This window comes from Alexandromys fortis, unplaced genomic scaffold, assembly GCF_014885135.2.
Source record: "Alexandromys fortis isolate MF-2015 unplaced genomic scaffold, M_Fortis_MF-2015_v1.1 scaffold_45, whole genome shotgun sequence".
Taxonomy (NCBI): domain Eukaryota; kingdom Metazoa; phylum Chordata; class Mammalia; order Rodentia; family Cricetidae; genus Alexandromys; species Alexandromys fortis.
In genome coordinates this window covers 2,372,817-2,396,185 of record NW_026067926.1, presented here as the reverse complement: position 1 = coordinate 2,396,185, position 23,369 = coordinate 2,372,817, and the positions used below count along the sequence as shown (strand labels likewise).

At 37.7% G+C, this 23,369-nt stretch overlaps 1 protein-coding gene across 6 annotated transcripts in view; it reads left to right on the top strand.

The window, feature by feature from the left end:
* Positions 1 to 23,369, top strand: part of Tnrc6a (trinucleotide repeat containing adaptor 6A) — a 166,173-nt gene that overhangs the window by 100,504 nt on the left and 42,300 nt on the right. For 5 of the 6 annotated variants that reach the window (XM_050143138.1, XM_050143135.1, XM_050143132.1 and 2 more), the window contains 2 exons: positions 4,333 to 4,420; positions 12,538 to 12,559. In XM_050143138.1, the coding sequence (XP_049999095.1) occupies positions 4,333 to 4,420; positions 12,538 to 12,559 (110 nt within the window). Of the gene's footprint in view, positions 1 to 2,315; positions 2,339 to 4,332; positions 4,421 to 12,537; positions 12,560 to 23,369 lie in introns of those variants that run through there. The other variant, XM_050143137.1, reaches the window with a different exon arrangement.

The following is a 23,369-nucleotide window of genomic DNA, read 5'->3' as shown; positions in this document are numbered from 1 at the left end:
ACTAGGTGTCAGCTTCCAGAATTCCACTCCATGCAGTTAAAGAAGATATGCTTAATTTTCCTCCCGTCAAAGGGAAACATTTTTAAGATAATTTGCCAGAGGCAAGGCTTGTTAGAAATTTATTGTCCTTGGGCTGGAGTGATGACTCAGCAGTTAAAAGCACTTGTTCTTGTGGAGGACTTAGGTTAGATTCCCACCATCTACATAGTGGCTCACAACCACCTATAAATCAAGTTCCAGAGGGTGTGAAGCTGTCTTCTGACTTCCTCGGGTACCAGGCACATGTGCACAGATACACATGCAAACAAAAGCATTTGTACACATAAAAATAAATAAAAGTAGATAAAAAATAAATTTATTGCTCAAGGCTTCTCTTGGAGACTGGTTTCATGTCATATTTGGAGGAAACAATAAGGTGTTGAGGTGGATTGTAGTACTTGTGCAGTTCAGGCACCGGTACCTACTCTCATCAGTTACGGAATGAACGCCATTGAAATCCAATTTTCTGATATAGGCCAAGGATCAGTTTGTAGTTAACACCTACTGTGCTGATTTTATTAACTCATTTCAGCACACCGTGCAAGCCTAGTTCCATCAACATTTAGCTGTCTGGCATGCCTATACTATAGCTTAATGTTTTCCTCTGGATTAGTCTGCTGCTATTATTTTATAGTATTCACCTATGTATTATTCCCTTTCCAGTGGCTTGGGATTAATGAATCACCTGAGAATCATCTTGAATGTGTAATGTAACACTGACACACTACTTAAAAATAGAGAATAGTATTGTTTATGAATCTGCAACTTGTGTTTTCCCTTTCCTACATTAGGGACATTCCTTCCAGTGAGTAAGCAGATAGGCTCCTTTTCATTATGCTTTTCATGCAGCAGCAGCTTCCTCACTGAGGGGACTTGCAGTGTTTGCTTTCAGAGAGACTTGCAGCGAACTTTCATATGCATATGCCTTATGCTCTAGTGCTTCACTGCTGTAAGACATCCTCAAGGATGGTGGTAGAATGACAGCTGTCTGTCTGTCTATCTGTCTCTCTGTTATAACTTGCCATACCACTGCCATACTTCCAAAAAGTTTTATGCTTTTGTGTTTTACTTTTTTGATTTTTATTTTGTTACTGTGTTTATTTACTGTGAGCACGTGTGTATGTCATAATGTAATGCAAGTCAGAGGACAACTAATAAGGAGCCATTTCTCTCCCCTTTCACATGTGATTCCTGGGACTCAAACTCAGGTTATCAGTCAGGTTTGGTGGTAGGCACCTTTATCTGAGGTGCTATCTCACTAGCTCGTTTCTCTTAGGTTTTTAAAACTATCCAACTGCACGGGGCCAGATTTTACAGTATTTACTTGTTATGTTCTAGTTTGTCCCTTATCATTGTCTCATATACATTCACAGAAGAAAAAATGAAATTTCTTAAAATTTTTAAAACCATTTATTTATTGTCTGGTGGGAGGTAGTGGAAAGGGGCAGGTCAGAGGACCACCTGCAGGAACCACTTCTCTCCTACTGGGTGGGTCCTGAGGATAGAACTCACATGGTCAAGCTTGGTGACACCCTCTGATTCATTTTGCTGGTCCCTGAAAGTTTAAGGTCCCTAGTGCTGCTTGGCAGCATACACATAAAATAAAAATTAAATTTAAAAGAAAATCACATGGGAGATGCAGTTTATATACAATGACATTTACATTTTGATTCTAGGTAGTAGATGTAGCAAATGTATACAACTATATAACTCCACTCCAGTCAGAGCATTTCTGATTCCTACAAGATTCCCTTTGGGCACTCAGAGGCTTTATATGTGGTGCAGGCTATAAGTAAGAATACTAAGTTCTCATAGAAGGAGAGCCCTGCAGCGGGAGCCCAGTTTCTGTTTAGCAGCATGTAGATTCATAGAATGATAGCTTTGAAATATCCTCCTACTAGCCTTGAAGGGAGTATGACTAAAATATTGGAACTGTGGAACATGTGAAAACCGAGGGGCGGGGGGGGGGGGGGAGGACAGCGAGAGACAGAGACAGTCTGTATGTTTCTCTATGGGGAAAGCATGAGTGGTAAGGACAGTATTGAATAACTTTTCCCCTATCCTTTGAATGTCAATTATTAACCCCTATTACATTTTGAGATCTGCAGCATGTGCCATAAATACTAAGAAGACACTTGCTAACTTTGGAAAACAAGTACTAAATAAAGTTTAAGAAAGGAGAAGAACCAGAAAAGGATGAGCTTGTAGTTGCCAGAAGGCCATGAAGAACAAATGCAAATAACGGTGATATTTTGACACAAGTGGGGTACACATTCTTTGGATGCCACTGGAGACCATGGTAGTTAATAAGCACTCCTTATCTTAGCCTTGGGAAATACTGTGATGCAAACATGTTTTTGTTTTTTCTGATATAGGACCTACCTCACTATGTAGCATAGGCTAGCCTCAAACTTGTGATCCTCTTGCGTATGCACACTGGTATTTACAGGCATGTGCCACCATATGTGACTATCCCAGTTCTGACATGGTGACAATGAGGCTTTTGTTTTTGAGTTCTCCCTATGTCCCTGTGGACATACCCTTATCATCTTTGTGTATGCCATTCAATCTGCCACTCTTGTATACTGTGGTCACCTTGGCCTTTGACTTTGTTGGGATGGTCCTTACATAGAATATGAAGGAGTCTAATTATGCATCTGGCGTGAATCTGTTATTTCAGTTGTGCATGATGCCAGTCTTTTCTGCTTTCTCAGTCTATTTATATCCCTCCCTCACTTCAGAAAGGCTAGATTTAAGCTCTCCCAGTTTGCAGATTTGCCTATCTTTCTGGTTTTACTTTGTAACATCCCCACTGTCATTCAGCCTTAACAAATGGTTATGTTTCCCACTGAACCTCTTCATGACTGCCTGTTGTTTATAGTGTGTCCTCCAGAAAACTTATTTAGGGCAGTTAGATACTGTTTTTGTATATGATGGTTTTCTTCAATATGCAGAACAGTTCTTATTCGTATTATGAAACTTAGACTCTAGGCTGACTAATGAAGGCTAGCTAGAGGGGTTCCTCCGTATTTTCATAGCTTTCTTTTCTGAGTAGACTGTCCTTGAATGATAGGACTAATCCAAAGCATCATGTGAATGGACAGGCCCCACTTGAGTGATGGATGGAGAACCAGTAGCCTCCAATAAGGAGAGCTGTGCACTTTGGGAAGAGACCTGTGAGCCTCCTTTGGAAGTTTTAGTTTCCTTAGAGAGCATTCTTTTCAGTTTTAGGTAAGTTTTTAAAGCAGATACTTCCTGTAACCATGCAGACAGGAAGGACTCAGGGATTAGAGTTGTTGATGTGGTTGTGGCTGTAGTGGATCTGGCTTTTCTGTTCCTTATGTTGTCCCCCCTTCCCCTGCCAGTGTCTGCCTTTTCCATTCCTTATGTAATCCCTCCACCAATGTCTTTCTGCTCCCGTTGTTCCCGTCTTAAATGTTTTCTAGCGCTCTACTAAAAGGGTGGCAGGTATATCTACCTAAAACTTGTATGTTTATCATTGGACATGATTCCCTTTGTTGTAGTTCATTAATTTCTCTCTGAATTTCAGTGAGGTGGAGGGAGAAAGAGGAAGCAGTTTCTCTAGTCCTGATACCCTGAACAAGAGGATCTTTCTGTTGGCAACTTTGAAATTTTGGGTTTCCAAAAATTTAAACAAACTTAAATGAATATATTATTGTTTCCAAAGAAAGGATAGTTTGAGATTATTATAATGCTAAAATACATGTTATCTATTTATGAATAACTTGTATTTGAACAATGTGTATGGTTGGGTGTGTAGCTCAGTGATGGAACTCTTGCCTAACATATGCAGGGCTCTGGGTTCTTTGATTCATATTCACAAAGTATGTTCACTCATGCACACACACACCCACAAACACATGCATACGCTATTGTAAGAGAGCAGGGAAAGCCCATCCTGGGACCATCCCAGCCCATCACCATTAGGTACTGCTTGATAATTGGGACCCTTAGCAAGCTAACTACAACTTACACAGTGTTTATATCCTAGAATTGGAAGGAACTTGAATTTCCCAGTGTAAAACTTGTCAATTTTTTTGTTGCCTTCCTTGATATGACATTAAGATGAAGGCCTTCATACTTGTGAAGGAAGGCTATGTCAGTTAAAGAAAAGTAAATTGTGCTCCATGGTAGCTGTGTGGCTAGGTCGCAAATTGTGTTGAATAAAGACAAATTTGCTCTATTTCTTATAAGTGAAAATGAACCTGTTTGCAACATTATTTTTATTTCCAAATCCATTTTGGGAAAGTTAATTGCAACTGTGTGGTTCAGGGATTTAGTGCAAGAAGAAGAACAGTTGATGGAAGAAAAGAAAAAGAAAAAAGACGACAAGAAAAAGAAGGAAGCTGCTCAAAAGAAGGTAGTATGTATGTGATAAACTTTGTTAAGCAGTTTGAACATAGAGTAAAAGGAAATTACTCATGGCTTTGTTAAAGCATCTGCTTAAGTTTGTTAACTTCATTGAAGAATGTTAATATTTAATGTCTTTGAATGTGTATATATAGTAGTTTGCTGAATGTGTAATTCAATGCATAGATAATCTTACTGGTTTTGAGTTTTTCAAAGGTAAGTACATCTCAGGTCTTTTTCTTTCAATTAGTGATTTCTATATATTTCATTATAATTTTATAAATTGGAAGAGCACAGAATTTGTAGCTGTACAATTATATATAACTTAGGGGCTATGAAGATAGACATGGTTTTGAAGTCTTACTTGCTCATATAATCATAGAATGATGTGTCCATCAATTTTATTTAGACTTCCTAGGCCTCAGTTTCTTTACATTTTGTAAGTGTTGAGTTAAATGAGGTGATAAAATACATGTGCAAAAGTAGGAAATAATGTAAACTATATTTAAGCAAGTTTTGACAGGATAAAAGAATAAAAGTCCCTTTTTATTTGATACTAGTTCTGACTTTATACATTTTCAGTTTAAATTAAGATACTTTAAAAACAAGGCCTAAAGCATTTATTGGAGAGAAGAACTGTAGGCACACAAAATACAGGATAAGAAGCTGACCCGAAGCAGAACATGCCAAGTTAGCAAACCTAACTAACCCTCAGTCTTCTCTGTCGAAATTCTCAAGGACTTTCAAGTGCTCTAAAAGACCCAGCAGTTACTGTTCATTCTTTTAATGAAAAAGTCCTGCTATGCTTTTACAGTGCATCCCTCTCTTAGGTGCTAGGAACTGGACTAAGTACAGCAGGGCACTTTGCTTCTCGTCATTCATTAAGAAACAGCACACATAAGGGCACATAAATAAAGTGTATCTTTATGGGCAACTCTAGAGGCACAGAGGAAGATACCTTAGCCTGAGATGGAGTGAGAGAAGCAGGACATTTTCCTAGGATAGAAATGAGTCAGGTGATTAAGGAGCAGAAAAGTACCCGGAGCACAGTAAACTCAGAATGAGGAATTTGTAGTCTGTACATCCTAAAATGTGGAAGCTTGGTGTGAGGTGGGGGGAGGGTGTAGGAATATCAGGAGATGGCTCAGAGGCAGGTAGTGGTAGGCAAATTCTTTTCTTGAGGAAGTTATTGACAATTTTTTAGTGAATGACATGAAAGTTTGTATTTTACCTTAGTGTTGAGTTGCATTGGAAGGGATTGACTGGCTTAAGGGATTATTGACATAACCCATAGAATTTGCTTAGTGGCTATGAAGATAGAACATCTAGCTTGACTTTTAGATTCTATATTGAGTGATGAAGTATATTTGGGATCAGTTAACCTACTTAGATAATACAGACCAAGGAGAAGTGATAAATCAGTTCTAGGTGGTGCACCTAGCAGGTATTCTGGGGTGGGATGGAGTACAGAGCTCTTTGGAGGACTGAGTGTGAAGAGGAATGATAGGCGACACTAATCTGTCAGTCTAGTCTGGTTGCTCTCAGGGGAAGCAGAAAGAATACATAGTATATGCATAGTATGAGTTTGGATAGGGCTCTTACGTTGGCTCATGCCATGGGCTTCCACCAGAGGCTTTTTGATATTGTATGGTCTTAGCAGGTATTTATTTGGTGTTTATGAAAGAGTTGTGTCCTTTATGTCTAAGGTTAGAAAAAGCTTAGTGTATTCTTGGGCCATGGTGTCATTTGCCCTTAAAAGAACTTCTGAAATAAACTAGAGGCTGGTGAGGAGGCTGCTTGGTGTACTTAATATAGAATCTTGTTTGACAAGCGTCTTAGTGTTGTTGCCTTAGGCCTTGTTGGTCCTAAGTAGTTCAAGATTTAGCTGGTAAGCTACAGTACGAAATATCTGGGAAAGAGCCTAAGTAACGTTTAGGCATATGTGTTTGGAATAAGCCCTGCTCATTGAGAAAATTCTGCAAAAGGAAGACATTTAGTAGAATAATTTCTCTAAACACTATTTTGTAGTGTAATTTTAAATCATAGCATATAGAAATATTGACTCAATTGCGAAAGTTTCTTTTTTCCCCTCACAATCAACTTTTTAAATCACCAAGTCAGTAAAACTACTCCCTTATGTATGCATAAATTTACATGTAGCACTTGAATGGGATTTATCCTGTTATTTGGCATCTCATCAAATCTGCAGTGACAAGTTTTTACTCTTTTCCCACTTCTTCCTGCCTTAGCTATTGTTTCCACCTTCACAGTCTCATTATGTCCCACTAGAACCATCAGAGGCTGAGAGATAAAGATGTCTTGTTTACTAGATCTCCCACATGAACAGGTTATATTGTGTGTATCCTGTCTATCCACTGAACAGTCTAAAGGAAAGGCTACAGCCCTCAGTTATTGTTCAATTTCGTTGTCTAGACTGTCACTGTAAATACAGTTTCTCTAAGTTGCAGAAAACTGAATTTGAATGCAACCTGTTGGCAAAATAAGGACAGCTGGTATTTCCATACACTGCTACCAAATAGCTCCTTAAAAAAGAGGAAACTTCCAGATTGGCTCATCTGAAAGACCGTGAGTCACAAACTGTTAAGACAAGCTTTGTGGCGCTTTCTTTTTGTTTCATGTAGGAGCCAGCAAGTAAACTCTAGTAGGTGGTAGGAGACAAACATGAGTCAGGGAGGGCAGGACCATTTTCACATGAGTATTTGAACATCCGCTCATCATAATCTGCCTGCTCTAGGATGTATTAGCCATGCACTCTCACTTCTGAAGACTTCAGCTGCTACCTGTTCTAATCTGTTTGTGTTCAGTATACATGATTTCAGTGGCTAACCTTAGTTTCATCAAGGCAACAGAAGCAGAAGTAAAATTGAAACCTTGTTTTCCCATTAGAGTTTCTATTCAAAACTATCACAGCACTCTGCTTTCTATGCAGTGTCACCTTGTAAACTTTTAAATTGAGATATAATATATTAAGGAAAATTTTATAATAGAAGACAAAATGTAGTTTATCATGCTGCGAATACAGAAAACATGTAGATTTAATTTCCTAACAGCCCCTGTGTGCCTTTGAAATCTAAGTTCATATCATGCGCTATTTTTTGCTTCAAATAAAGAACCGAGTAACACAATTTCTTTATTTGAGTGAGATATTAAACACAGCTTTGAGCCTACTAAGTAAGGAAGCTCTACACTAAACCAGAGTCCTATGCCCTTCCCCCCTTGATAGCTTATTAGAAACCTCAAAACTCACTCTAGTATTTTAACTATGTCTTTCTTATTTTGTTATTAAAGTATATGTTTAAATATTTAGTAAATTGGGTACTTTTAAAAAATGACATTTCCTACCCTAGTAAATGAATATGGAGCTCAGTGAGTTTATGACTGCATTTTTTCCCCCGGGTTTTTTAAAAAATTGTTTTTATTGAGCTATACATTTTTCCTCCTCTCCCCTTCTACCCTCCCACTTTGCCCCCCATGCTCCCAATTTACTCAAGAGATCTTGCTTTTCCTCTTTCCTAAGCAGATCCATGTATGTCTCTCTTAGAGTCTTCTTTGTTGTCTGGGTTCTCTGGGATTGTGGACTGTAGGCTGGTTATCCTTTGCTTTATGGATGACTTCTTTTTTAACATTTTTCTGTTATAAAAATGTGGCTATGTATGTACAGTGCTTTTCATATAATGAAGAACCTTCTGATTCTTAGACCTAGAAAATAATTTGATGGCACACAGGCATAGTTTCAGCCATTAAGAGGGGCTAGGGCAACAGCAGCAACACAAGGGTTAGCACAAATCTCTCCCCAGGTTCCATTTTTAGAAGAAAAATTTCAGAAGGGATCTTCAGGGAACTGCAGTGAAGAAAAGGGAGGTTGAGAAATAGGTTAATTATGGAGGGATAATTTAGAATATCCTTCACTTAAACGTGTAATTGTAGTTTCTAGAAAGCTATAATAGTGAAGGGTTGGGGAAAACAATAGTACAAACTGGTATTTCCTGATATAAAGTATATTTTAACATTAATGCTATTTTAATTGCTGTTACTGTTTGAATTGAAGGGATTTTTACGGGTTTTATGGATGTGAGTTACTAAAGCCTAAAAGAGACTTAGGTTGTAGAAACATCTAACTTCTTTCCTCCCTTTGGGGATGATGCATAGAGTCTCATCAGTGCGCTTCTCTGTAACCTTGGTGATAACAGGACCAGACTGAGGAACACTCATTGAGGGCGCTGAAATGCTGTCCCTATGGCTCTGTCCTTTCACACCCCTATTCTTCCTCAGACTAGCTACCATTTGCTAACTCACAGGAAAGACTACTGGGTAGTACTTATCTCATTTTTAAAAAGTTGAGCCTGGTGTGACTCAGGCCTTTAACCCTAGCACTCAGGAGACAGAGACAGGCAAGTGGATCTTTGAGTTTGAGGCCAGCCTGGTCTACAGAATTGAGTTCCAGGACAGTCAGGGCTACACAGAAAAACAGAAAAACCATGCCTTGAAAAAAAAAAATGAAAAAGGAAGAAAAAAAAGTGAGTTGAACTAGATTCTTTATTCTTTTGTGTCTTTGTTACTTAAAAAAAAAATCATGACTGCAGTTTCTCCTCCTTCTTCTCTTCCCAGTTCCCTCACTCCACCCACCCCTCTGTTTCTGTTCAGAAAAGGACAGGCCTCCCATGGATATCTTAGTTACTTTTCTATGTGAAGAGACACCATGACCAAAGCAACTCACAGAAGAGTTTACCAGGACTCAATTCCAGAGGATAAGAGTCCGTGACCATCGTGGCAGGGAGCATGGCAGTGTGCAGGCAGACATGGCATTGGGGCAATTGATCCACAAGCAAGAGGCAGAGAGAGCTCACTGAGAAATGGTGTGGGTTTTTGAACCACAAAGCTTATTCCCAAGGATATATTTCCTTCAACAATGCCTCACTTTTTAATTCAGTTGACAAACTGGGGACCAAGTATTCAAACATTTGAGCCTGTGGGAGCCATTCTTATTCACACCACCACTGTTCAATTATAATATCGGGAAGGTGTTGTAGATGATCAGAAAGGAGAAAGACGAAGAACTGGGGGGGTGTCAGCACATTTACAAATGTGAGAGAGAGAAATGAGCTAACGCTCAGGTAGGCAGTTTAGCTGGCAGCAGCAGGAACGTATACCTACTGACTGCTCCCCAGTGTCCTGTTCCTTCATTTGAGCCAATCTGGAGTCCTGAGCCTCATGACAGTGCTGAGAGAAGGGCATTTGCCTCCGTTTTGCAGATGAGGTAGAACGTTAGCTAATTTAGAAAAGTTGAGTAGTTTGACCAAGTCACACATTGTAGCAATAAAGGCATGGTTTAGAACCTGAGCCCCTATAGTTTGCTTAGACACTTTGAAAGTTAGGCAGGCACTGCAGAACTACTGGGAATGAAGCATCCATTGTCCTGTCTACTCCTATCTGGTGTCTCCATTTGTAGAATCACAACTAAAGATTGTTTTAAAGTGAAAAATGTTAAATATTTAAAATGCCAACTGTTTGCTTCCATGTTTGATTTGTTAGAACCTTGTAGTTGTTTTGTAGAGTAACTATATCTACAATGACATGTATTTTCCTAATCTAATATGTAATGTTTTATTGCTTAATCCTCAAAATAATTCTGAAGTATGAACTGGTAACTTCCCCCATTTGAAGGACTAGGAAGTGAGACTCAGAGAGTTGAAAAGGAAGGATCATTTAAAAGTAAAAAAGAAACAATTTTTAGTCCCAGCACTTGGGAGGCAGAGACAGAAGCATTTCTGTTAGTTCCATGGCAGTCAGAGCTACATAGTGAAACCTATTTAAAAAACAACACAAAATATAAAGGACAATTCTAATATATTTATGTAATTTAGTATAGAGCCCAAATATTGCTATTTTAATATACAATTCATACACAATATTTTTAATAAAGTAGCTTTTATTCTTTGAAAAATTTTCACTATTAGAAATCTGGTATATATTTTGAAGATCTCCATTTAAACTGGCCTTATTTCAATGGTCAGTAATCATATGTATGACTAATGGCTACAGTTTAAGGCAATAGAGACAATCACTATTAAAATACGGGGCCCACTTGGAAACGCTCATTATAATAATTTGTTGGTCATACTGTGTTCTTGGACAAGGTTCCAGAAACCTGCTTTAAAGAAGCAAAATTCTACCACTTGCATTTACTTCTCAGTTGTAGGGAGCTCTTGATTTCTATTGCCGATGTTCCTTCACCCTGTTAGGTTAGTGTTCTCAGGGTTAGAGACCTTGGATTACCTCCTCAGGGCCATTCTCTATAGGAGACAGGAATACTGGTGAAGCTGTCAATTATTCTAGAACAGCTACTCTTAACCTGTGGGTTGTGACCCCTTTGGGGAGGAGGATCAAACTCTTGGTTGCTTAAGATCATTGGAAAACACAGATATTTACCTTATGATTCATAACAGTAGCACAATTACAGTTATGAAGTAGTAATGAAAATAATTTTATGGCTGGGGGTTCCACAACATGAGCTGTATTAAAGGGCTGCAGCAGTAGGAAGATTGATAACCACTGCTCTAAACAACATAAAACTGCTTTCCTACACCAGCACAGTCTGGGAAAGTCACACTGTATACCTTTGGTTTTAATGTCATAATTTCTGCGTCTTGCAATGTATCTTCTTTGAAAAAAATATGTAATTTTTTTAGAATGACTTTGGGCTTACAAAGTAATTCTTATGCTGATTCTTTGTCTTTATAATTATAGCATATATAACACTTCTAACTCTTTGTAGAATTCTTACTGAGTTCTCTGTAAGAATTATTTTTTTCCTATAATCTGATTTTCAAAATTACTTCTCCCTAAAATAAATAATTATTGTCAAGGTAGTTGACAGGCCTCTTAGCATTACCCTTCCATCACTGTTTTCCTTTTAATTTTGATCCATAAAATATAAGATGGGCCTCCATTATTTTATGTATCTAGTGCTTTAAAACTGGACATAGCATCATAATGAAGATGAACATTTGGTGTGGCTTCAAAAGTAGAGTAATTGTTACATTTTTTATTACATATATTTATAATGGTAAAACTTAAAATGGAATTTTTGGTAGCTTAATAATTTTATTTGACAAAGCAAAATGAATTATATTTTGAGGCAGTTAGGTAAAAGTTTGTCTAAATTTAGAAATAATTCTTTGTTATTCAGCTACTAATATTCAGCCTTTCTAGTCAACCTGAAAATTCTTGAATCTTACTTTCAGGTCTCCATACCAATTCTGATGAGAAGGTGATTTTGCTTGGGGACCTCTCTTGCAGATTCTTGTTCTTGTCAAGGCCCTTGCAGTTTGAGCTGGTTGCCTGTGTGAGCCTCACTGTCCTGCAGCCTTCTCCTCAGTGTTGGTGTCAGAGAACTAGCTAGTAAACATGGGCACAGGTTCAGCTGCTCAGCTGCTCATCAGTCATTTCATGAGACATTAGATGTTTCAGAAGCTGCAAGTTAGTTAAAAAAGTTTTCTCACCTAACAAATATTGAAAAGTTGGCTGTATTAACTATACTAATATATGTAATAAAATTTGTATATTATATAGATATATAATTTATATAAATATATATTGTATAGATATCTATGTATAATATATTGTATATAATTAATAATATATTAACTTGATATCCAGAAGTTTATTACAGATTTGGCCAAAGTGATTATTTATAACTTTTGTAGAAAATATAATTAGTCTTTGATTATTTGAAGCTATTGAGACATACAAAATTTGCTAGAAACCTTTTTATACAAAGGTGATAATTACAAAATATTTTAAACATAACATGAGAAAAATATAGCTCACATTTGAAAAATTATAAGCCACCATAAAATGTCTTCTATGCTTTATGTCTAATGAATCATTACAGAAAGTTTTATTACTAAACATAATATCAAGAACAATGGGGCACATCTATGGGAAAAGAATGCTTTGCGTGTCTTTTCCTATACGGTTCATCTAAATGATAATTTCTTTAATAAAATGTTTATCTTATATAGTAATATGAGCATTTTATCATAACAATTCATTTCTTTCAGTTTCATATTTACATTGTTTTTTGTTTGTTTGTTTTCATTTTAGGCCACTGAACAAAAAATCAAAGGTACGTTATTTAAAGCTATTTCTTCTTTCATTGAAAGAAAGTTGTTTATGTGCATTTTCTTTTTCACTTTGGAATGGTAAAGAAGTTTATGAAGAAACCTGGGGTGGGACAGACTAATGCAGTATGGTCACCTTGGTGTCTTCCTTTGGGGCTTTTTTTATGGTAAATGTCACCACGTGGAAAAGGTACTGCTCTAGGGCTGTTTTCTGAGTAGTCCCATTTTCTAATACTGTGAGAGTTTGGGGGCAAATGCCTTCCCTTTGGTCTTTCATTCTAAAATCTTATGTGCAGGGGTGGGAAAAGTTTCTGCCTCTTCGTTCTTGTCCTCTGTCCTTTGTAAAGACATAGTAGTGACGTCTGTTCCTGTATTACCATTTGAGTATTATGTTGCTAACCCAGCAGTCATTGAGCCAGGAGTCCTTCAGCTACCCAGCCCTGAGTACTTAGTAGTGAAAGTTGTACAGCTCAGAGACTGAACTTAATTGGCTCCAGCATACCAAATTGGGGTTTTAGCTGTGTCAGAAGTGTGTGTTATGGTTATGAGGTTAACACTATTTAAGCTGACATCTATTAGGGTTTCTTGTATAAGAGTAAATAACAGATAAACCCTCTATTTTACTGAAGAAAGTGTTTACACGAACCTAAGGAAAATTTGAGAGACAGGAATTTGAGGATTTATTTACAGTTTTGAAAAAAGATGGAGAGAAATCCTTAGTGTTTCGACACTTTGTGATACCAGTGTTGATTTATGGAAAAGATTCAACAGAATCCGAGAAATATGCATATGTAGATTCAGCCATGAGTTTAGGTTACACAAAGGAGAAATGTCCTATTCTGTTCGGCTTCAGGGCTCCCATAAGTGTCCTGTCCTTACCCCACCTGGTAGTTTCTGGAGGACTTCTAATCTCTGACCGGGAGGTAAGTCAGACCTGTATTGAACCTCAAGGACCCGTGTAAAGTACTGAGCATGACAGCTTGCTTTTATAGCCCCAGTGCTGGGATGCAGGTGGGAATCAAGTCACAGTGAGCTTTATGAGCGTATGTAAATGTTATGCATTCATATGTGAACATACCAAGGAACTTAGAGTTTACTAGGCAGCTGGGAGCCACTAATAAAGAACTTAAACAAAGTGACATGGCTTATCTACTTTGTTTTGAGACAGGGTTGTTTCTGTATCACAGGCTAGGCTGGAACTAGGAGCTCTGAATGGTAGACATGTGCCACCATGTCCAGCGTCTTTCATGTTTTCAAACTGTTAACCTCTATGTGTGGAAAACTGGCTGAAACATAAGTGGAGATTTTAAGAGTGCTAAGACAAATACATTTCTAGACAGAGGAGATTGGTAGACAAAACTGGTAATAAGGATGGAATATTTGTCTCTGCGTCAGGATATAAAGGGGATTGACGGCATACCGGCCTAGAGACGTAGTGATCACAGAGAAGGAAGACCAGAGAGGGATGATAAAGAATATAGGGTAAAGAGAAGAGATGCCAGGTATAACAGTAGTAGTAGCTGCTGAGCTGCTCTATGATGGCACATACCTTTAATCCCAGAGACCGAGGCAGGAGGAGCTCTGAGAGCAAGGCCAACCTGGTCTAGTGAGTTTGAGGCCAGTCAGAGCTACATTGTGAGATCCTCTGGTAAGAAGTCTTCATGTTACCTCTTTCGAATATCAAGGAATCCTTTTTTGATGCTGAAGAACATTCCAGTGTGTGTGTGTGTGTGTGTGTGTGTGTGTTTGTGTGTGTGTGTGTATGTGTGTGTCTCCATCTGTTTGTCTCTGTGTGCTCATACACAGGTGTATGCTACAGTTTGTCTACTGACACAGTCGTGTTTTGCCATGTCTTTGCTAATGTAAGTAAGTCTGCAGTGGGCCTGGAGTCAAGGTGCTGCCTTTGTCTCTTTGGGTATGTACTTGAGGAGGTACTGCTGTGTTGTATGATGCTGTTTTAGTTTTCATTTTAGAGATGCCATTTGTTCTCTCTCAAAGATCAGACCTCATGCTGAACAAAGTTCAGGGACTTAAGTGATTTTGTAGCGCTCAGAGTAGTAAACAAACATCAGAAAGCTGTGGCTTCAAGCATGTAATATGGTGTAAGTGATTGAGGCTGTTGGGTAAATGGAAGTTGTTTGCAGCTGATGTGATACCCCAGAGAATCTGGTACACGTAGCTGCAGTTCATTCTATCACTTAGGTGGGAGATTAATCCCTAGGAGAATTAGAGTAGTGGTAAGATTAGTCGGGCTTATTATTTTGTGTACCACTGTTCTACTTTGTGAGATAATTTGGAGACCAATATGTGTGCTGACGTTTGAAACAGAACACAGATGATGCTGATTAAGAACCTCCTAGTGGCAGATTCTCTTCGTCCTGTGAGAGATGCTTTGAGTTGTGTAGCAAATAAGATTTGTAATTCTGTACTAACAAGATAGAAAAAAAATAGCCGCCACCTACTTTCATGGAAAATAGTTAAGAAAACAATTTTGTTTGATTTTCAGAATCCCCATGTTTCTTTTCCCCTTACGAAGGAGGGAAGATGACTTACACACGTCAGCTTCGATTAATGTACACGGTACTTTCACAGAAATGCTGAGGACCAAAGCAATAATTAGGACTTCCGTTTCAAAATGAACAATCCAGGGACTTTCTCTTTTAAGCTTTTGGAGAAGAATTAAGATGAGTTAGTAAGAGTAGCTGTATCAGTTATAAGTCCTCCAAAAAAACACACAACCAAAACATTTCACCTGTATTAATATGTACACTTACTGTCCTTTAAAAGGAGCATTTATGTTTTAGATTGTATTCTGAATAAGAGCCCTTGTTCTGCTGTGTCCTAAGGGAAATAGTGCTGGGATGGCCAAAGACTGAGAGCTTTGAATCACTGCTAAAGACAGTAACTGGGAATGACTGTCACCTTTGCAGTCTTTATTTCTGTGGTTTTGGACAAGTTCCTTGATAATCCAGCCACTGTCTGTGTTGTAGAATAAAAAGGTAGTGGATTAGAAGCTGTGGGGCCTAGAGGCAGAGTGTTGGATAGGTATTGTGCATTCAGGTATGTGGGTAGAAAATTTGAGTTTTTAGAGAGCAGCACTTTGAGCTAAAATCTACAACTGTGGCTCATCCCTGTCAGAAGTGAATGCAGTTCTTGGTTTGTTTTCCTTCGTTTTTCCATTAATGTTAACTCATTGAGCCCACATTAATGTCTTATTTTAATTGAGATGAAATCATTCTTAAACTCCATTATTAGCCATTCCCCTGTTAGAGAGTTTGGCTCTCTTTATAGTAGGGGAATGGCTATAACTTTAATTTCAAATTAAGATGAAAGTTAGTGTTGTACACTAAAAATGACAATTGTTTTGGGATCACACTGATTTTAACTTAGCTCTGTTTAGCATTTTACTAGATGCTTTTGCATGCACAGCTTTCTTCTGTGTCTCTGTCCTTTTATCTGTTAAATGGGAATAATACCTCTGGTAATAATACCTCAATAGTATGGAATTATGATGAAAACAGACATACATTGGGTTAGATAGTCCTAGCCATCTTTCACCTTTTTGAAATAACATGGTAGGAGTGAACTGCAGCAGTTTCTGGGCCTTCCTACCCAGATAATGATTTGCTTTTTTCTTCCATTAAAGTAGAGCCCAATCCATTCAAGGTAAATCATAGTGTATTGTGTATTGTGTTTACCTTCATGCATGAGTTGTATCATCTTTAACACTTGAGGGTGGGCGTGGGGCGTGGTAGCCAAGGCAGGCTGGAGAGGTGGTGAGGTTAAGATCCTGACAGCTCTTACAGAGGATTGGATTTAATTTTCTAGCACCTATACTGCCTCTAAATCCAGCCCCAGAAGATCTGACATCTTCTGGTCTCTTGGATGGACGGGCAGACAGGACCCCCACCACACACACACACACACACACACACACAGAGTAAAAGAGTCAATCTAAGATTAGTAGGTTAAGACTAGAATTTTCTTGCCTTTTTTAAAAATTATTTTTGTGTGCATTGATATTTTGCCTGCATATATGTCTGTGTGAGGGTATCAGATCTTGGAGTTACAGAGAGTTGTGAGCTTCCATGTAGGTGTTGGGAATTGAACTCAGGTCCTCTGGAAGTGCAGTCAGTGCTCATAACCCTTGAACCCTCTCTCCAGGCCCTTCTTGATTTTACTAATATTTACTGTACTAATTTTTAATGATTTGCCCATTCTTGTTTACCTGCTTAACTTTTAATTTTTGTTAGTAATTCACACGTGTTAACTGTACATGCTTATTAGTTATTGTTGGATTAGTGCTTGCTGTATTTCTCACGTTATATAGATTTCTAGTCTGAGATCTAGGATTGTGGCCATGACAGAAAAAATGCCATGTATCGAGAGAGCCATGCCTGAAGTCAATCTACAGATGGAAGAATATCTCATTAGGAGCACCAGGCCCCACAGACACACATACACAGAAAAGGAAAATATATACTCAAAGGGAAACAGAATCAGATAGCTTTTATAATGTTAGCTTTGACTTCCAGGTCTGAGTTATGTGGTTGTGTTGAATGTTTTCTTAAATTAGGCTTTCATGAAACTGAAACAGTGCATTCATCTTTTCTTTATATCAAGGAAGATGGGGATAGAGGAGGAAAAGAACAGATCCTTTTTACTTAAAATATATGTCTGTTTTAAAACTGGAACAATTTTATCTGGTTAAATTATATGTTTTTAAACCTTATTTCTTATTTGACTTTGTTTGTTTGTTTGTTTAGATAACCCACTTTTGATCCAGATTTCTGTTAGAAAATTTTGCCTATGGTCCTAAAGATCGTGGAAACTTAAGCATTCTCTAGCATTGATTATTCACTAGGTGTTTTCTGTTAACTTCCAGCTGATTTTTTAGGTATTGTCACTTTATTTTTGAGTCAGAAAAGAAGTTAGAGCTCTGTTGGTATTGATCTATAGTATGTTCCAGACTTGCTCGGACATGTGTACTCTGTTTCAAAAGCATAAATTTTGATAAGAAGTATGTCTATGAGGCTGAAGAACCTCGTGTAGTTAAATTAGTTCTAACAAATTTGGAGAGAGCTGTTGGAACTTCAGAAGGACAATGTGGCCCTTTTCTTCTCTAGGGTGTGCCTCTAGGTGAGAAGTAGATCTTTTATTATCTTTTTTCTGAATCTTACATATTTGGACAAGATTCAGCAGTAGTGTATATTGTGAACACTGTAAACAAGTTTCATGTGCATTGAAGCCCGTGTATTTTAGAGTAGACAGAGCTAGCCTTCTGTTAAGAGAAGTTTCATCCTGTGTTTGGCTAACAAGGCCACCCACAGCAGAGCTATCAAGAATCTGCTACTTAAGAAATTTGGGGGGGGGGGCTTGAGTAGGAAGGTAGATAGAGTCTGTTTAGGGAGCAGAGCTGTTCTCTAGAATTTGTGAGATAAATTAAAACTAAGTGAACTCAATTTTGTTTGCTATTTAATTTTGAACTGGTACTTTATGTTATCTTGCTGTTTGATATTTTTCCTTGGGGACTTTTCTGTTCTTATTTCTTCAGTTTTTTTTTTGAGACAGGGTTTCTCTGTGTAGCCCTGGCTGTCCTGAAACTCATTCTGTAGACCAGGCTAGCCTCAGATTCAGAGATCCACCTGCCTCTGCCTCCCGAGTGCTAGGATTAGGCATGTGCCACCACCACAACACAGGCTGGGCCCCTAGGGACTTCTCAGCAGAAATATTAAGGTTTGCTCATGCCTACATAAAATAAACTTTTAAATATTTTCTAACAGCCATTCAAGTCGTACCACTTAGTAAGAGTTAATTAGTAGGAGTTAGTGGATTGACAGGGAGCTAGTTCCTAGACTAACTCTTAAAACCTTAAAGCACTACTTATCAGTAAAAATCTTAAGCATTTTATCTTAGGGCTTTCCAGTTTAAAGACTGTTTTTTCTTTTTTTTTTCTTTCTTTTTTTTTTTTTGCATTCAGCATTTCAAAATTGGCTGGTTACTGCAGAATATGAAATTTTTGTTATGCTGGGGAAGTATCTGCAAGATAGAATTGTTTATGCCAGTATAGTGTTTTTCATGCTTTCAGTAAATTTGATTTATAAACTCACTTATATTGGTAAAAGCTATTTATTATTCTTATTCAACTAATTGTCTTTCCCTGTCTTGCTGTCTCAAAAATGCAAGGAAATGGAAGTTAAGATACCATAGTACTTCTGAGGCAATAAACTGTTCAAATGCTTTCCCTTGATACCTTACTGAAAGATACAAAGTGGAAAAGCAACAGAAGTTGGAAACCCCTTTTATTGAAAAGTTTTGTTGTGGATACCTGTCTGATAAGTGTTGATATTCTCATTGGGTACATGTCATATGAAAGTCTGTGCTGAGGTTGTGGCTCTCGGGAGGTTGGAGAGATGAGAGGAAGAGCAATGTCTCCTTGTGAAGAACACAGAGTAGGGAAACAGCTAGAATAATTGACTTTGAGTGGTTAGGATTTTAAGGGGACACTGTTTTGTATTGGAATTGCTTTTTACACTAGGGAGGACCCATGTGGTATTGTCTGACAGCTAAATTTTGGATATGCTGTTTTGTTATGTGTTAACTTTCTTCTATCTGCAATGATCTTGTTTTCCTGAGACAGAGTTTCACATAGCCCAAGCTGGCCTTAAACTACATAGCTGAGAATGACCTTGAACTTTTGAGTCTCTTGTCTCACCTCACCGTTGGGATTACAGATTATAGATGTGAGCCACCTACATCTAGTTTATACTATGCCAGGAATCAAACCCAGGCTTTATCTATGTTAGACAATCACTCTGCCAACTGAGCCACATTCCCAGCCCCTATTCTGTATAAAACTTTTAAAGAATATTTACAAATAGTATGTGAAAAATATATCATTTGAACAACTGTATTTTTTTTCTTTTTTCTTTTTTTTTATTGAGAATAGGAAAAAAAAGTTTCCGCCTCCTCCCAGCCTCCCATTTCCCTCCCTGAACAACTGTATTTTAAGATTTTTTTTTCTTTTTGGTTTGAGATAGGGTTTCTTAGTATAATAGCCTAGCTGTCCAAGAACTAGCTCTATAGACCAGGCTGGCCTCAAACTCCCAGATATTCCTGCCTCTGCCTCCCAAGTGCTAGGATTAAAGGTGTGTGCCACAGTTGTATTTTAATATTTTTTCAAATTTCTGATAATTTTATACATGTGTACAATAAAATGATCATGTCAACTAACTCCCACCACTACCCGGCTTAGGTTTTGTTTTGTGTTTTTTTTTTTAAGCTAATTAGGGGACCTTTCTGTATTTTTCATGTTAATTACATTGAGTGAGTGAACTTGTTTTCTACATATGACTTTAGATTTTATTATGATTGATTTGTCCAGAAAACTAGTGAACTTCGTCATTTTTTTCCTCTTGATCATCATGTGGTTTCAGTTCAGAGCTATTTCATGGTACTCTATGGATCTTGTACCTCATTATGCTGGATCTTGGACATATTATTGAAAGAGGATTCAGTAACCAGCACTTGCAGACTATATATGTACTGCAGCCTCAGGATTTGTCTGAATGGTGGACAGTAAAACTTTTGGTCCTAGGAAATAGTTAGAAGGCTGCTGTAGAGGGCATTGATGAATTGTTTTCTAGGCATAATGGGCAGAGATCTTTAAGGAAACTGTCAAAGTATTTTGGGCAGAAAAAATTGCATGGATGACCATGATAACTCATTTTGAGAACTGCTAGCATTTGGTACAGTGGAAGAGAAAGGAATTGTATTATGGACATAACAGTATATGAATTTGGAAAAATGATGGAGAGGATTCATTTCAGTGAGTTAGATTCAGTCTGAAAATGGTTTTATGATAGATATGACTTGAGGCAGGTAGGTAGGTGATATGCTTAGGGTATTGTGAAAGTGTCTGGGGCAGGATAAGACCAAGCAAGTGTAGGAAGTTTTTGCAGAGTAAATTAATACACACCTCACTCACAGCAGCACCACAGGGGACATGAAGTTCATTTGCATCCCATCAAGGAGGTCATCTGTTGGACCTGCTTTCTTTATTAGTTAGATCTAGAGAGCTTGGGATTAACTAAGGAAGCTATCCTGTTTGAGCAACCATATCTACTGAAACAAACAGCCTCTGACCTTCTGCCTTTGACTTAACTTGTTCTTGTGATTTCTTCTCTTTGATTCATAAATCTCTTTATAAATCCATTTTCATTTTATAACTCCTTAGGACTTCTTTTTCTGTCTATGTTGAATCTTAAACTTATATTTTTAGTTCAGTCTGTTTTGAATTCTAGGACTATATATTCAGTTACATTGTATGCATGGATTTTTCTATAGTGATGGCGTTCAAAATTGAGTATAGGAACCCTCAGAGGTGCCCTAAAATTATTTCTTGAGATCTGTAAGATCCCCAAGATTCTCTTCAGGATTCAGATTGGATGCTACAACAAGTGAAATGAATCTTTTTCATAGGATATCTGGGGCAAATGTATGAACTCTCACACTCTGTGCTTTTCCAAATCAGTGTCTTTTTTTCTATTCTGCCTCTCCTATCTTCTTTTTAATCTCTTCTAGCTTCCCCTAGCTTCTTCTCCCTACACGAGCTTTGAAGCGATTAAAAAAAAAATTACAAGACTTAACTCTCATTAGTCAAAAGCACATCCCTAAGGTAAAAAGATAAGGAACTGAGCCTTTGCCATGGTAACCCAAGGTTACAGGAGTAAGACTGTGAGCAGACCCTAGACCAGGGGTGGGGGTGAGGGGTATAAGGCACAGTGCCCAGTGACAAACTTTGAGACATAGGTCTATTGTCAGCAGACTGGCAAGCAAAGAATTGGCATGCTTTTCTTAAGGTGCTTTATGTAGTAACCTTGGTTGGACATCTGTGACTGTGACTTTGCATAGCTGTAAGGTTTTAAACTCATGATCTATTTACAAAAAGCCATTAGTCTACTTTTGAACTAAGTGAGCTAATTATGTGCAGTTAGCCTGAGCAAAAAGGAACAAAACAAGCTTTTTTTTTTTTTTTTTGAAGAGTCTACAATCCTCAACAGGCAAATAGATCTAGTTATAAAGCATGCCCCAGCACATTTTCTATAGACCGGAACTATACAGCTAAATGAAAAGTCATCTTCCTGACAATCCACAGATATACGTGCCCGTAAGATTGAGTTGTAATCATGAGATTACATATACACGTCACATGAGATTGCATACTACAATGCAGGTATTAGGGGGACATCAGGCTGCTTTAGCAAAAGTGAGCCACGGTTTCCAGAGTTGATGGTCCTGCAGGCCTTGCCTGGACAGGATTAACCTCCATCAGAATCACTCCTCTGGTGGGTTGACATCTGAAATCAGTTGCCATATGCTGTACATTTCCATGGTGTCTGACAGTAGTATTATATTGGTATTCTTTTACTGTGCTCTGGGACCATAAAAAGACAGACAGATGCATGTTTCTTAAAGTAGTATAAGGCACACAAATAAAAAACACAGTGGTGTGGATAAATGACCCAGTCCTAATGGGTATGTTCATAATTTTCTGTTTCTTCTATGCTAGTTAGTTCACCTATTTACTTTTCCCATTTCTTTGTTGGTATTAAACATTCCCTCTCTAGACTTTCAACTAGCTACAGGGTTGAGGGTTTTGTTTTGTTTTTAACTTATTTTTAAATTTAATGTTATTTTTTTGAAATAGGATCTTGAGTAGCCCAGACTGGCCTCAGACTTGATGTGTAGCCAAGGATGACCTTGAATTTCTGATCCTCCTGCTGAGAATCAAGCCCAGGGTAGCTTTATGCATGTTAGGCAAGCACTCTGCCATTTGAGCCAAATACCCTGCCCTTGAGAGTAATTTTTAGAAAAGTTTTTTTTTTCATTTCCCTTAAAAATATGTTAACTGGTTGTTTTGCTGTAATATAATCAAGCCTGTCAGTTCACTTTATAATCATTGATTTCTGGACCTAGTAAGATGGCTCAGTAGATAAAGGTGCTAGCTACTAAGCTCAACACCCTGAGTTTGGTCCTTTGAATCCACCTGATAGGAGAGAACTGATTGCCACATGTTGTCCTCTGACTGCTGTGACAAATGAACAACCTCATATACACACAAGATGTAACTTTAAATTTTTTAAAATTGGTTTTTGTTAGTACTTTACTGATTCATTCTTTCTGTTGCCTTTAGTTTATTTGCCTTCCTGAGTTGTCTATTTTATATCTTGATTGTTTGAAATAATTACACTATAAATTTATCTTTGAGCACTAGCTTAGCTGAACCTCAATATGTTTTATTTTAGTGCTTTATACTATTTCCTAGTCTTGCAATTTTGGTAATTAAGGCAGTTTTATTTACTAGCTTTGTCATTTATAATGATGTTGTTTTTGACCCAGAAAATTTGTTGTTTATATAGTTCTTTGTACAGTTTATAACTTATCAAATGATTTCTTTGGTTTTTTGAGACAGGGTTTCTCTGTGTAACAGTCCTAATTGTCCTGGAATTAGCTCTGTAGACTAGGCTGGCTTTAAACTCACAGAGATCTTCCTGTCTCTGCTCCCAAGTGCTGGCAGTGAAGGCATGCACCACCACCATCCAGTGAGGCTTTACCTTTAAACAAATGAACTTAACTCTTTCATATTTGTGGTGATTATACATATTATGAGGGCTTGTTCTTTGTATTTTAAGCATTTTATATTAATCACAATTTTGAAATTTTTATTTTATTTTCATGTCTTTTGAACATGTTTTTAGTTTTTTCCCCTTCTGTCTAATGGTTTGGGTTCTTACTGACATAATTATTTAAATA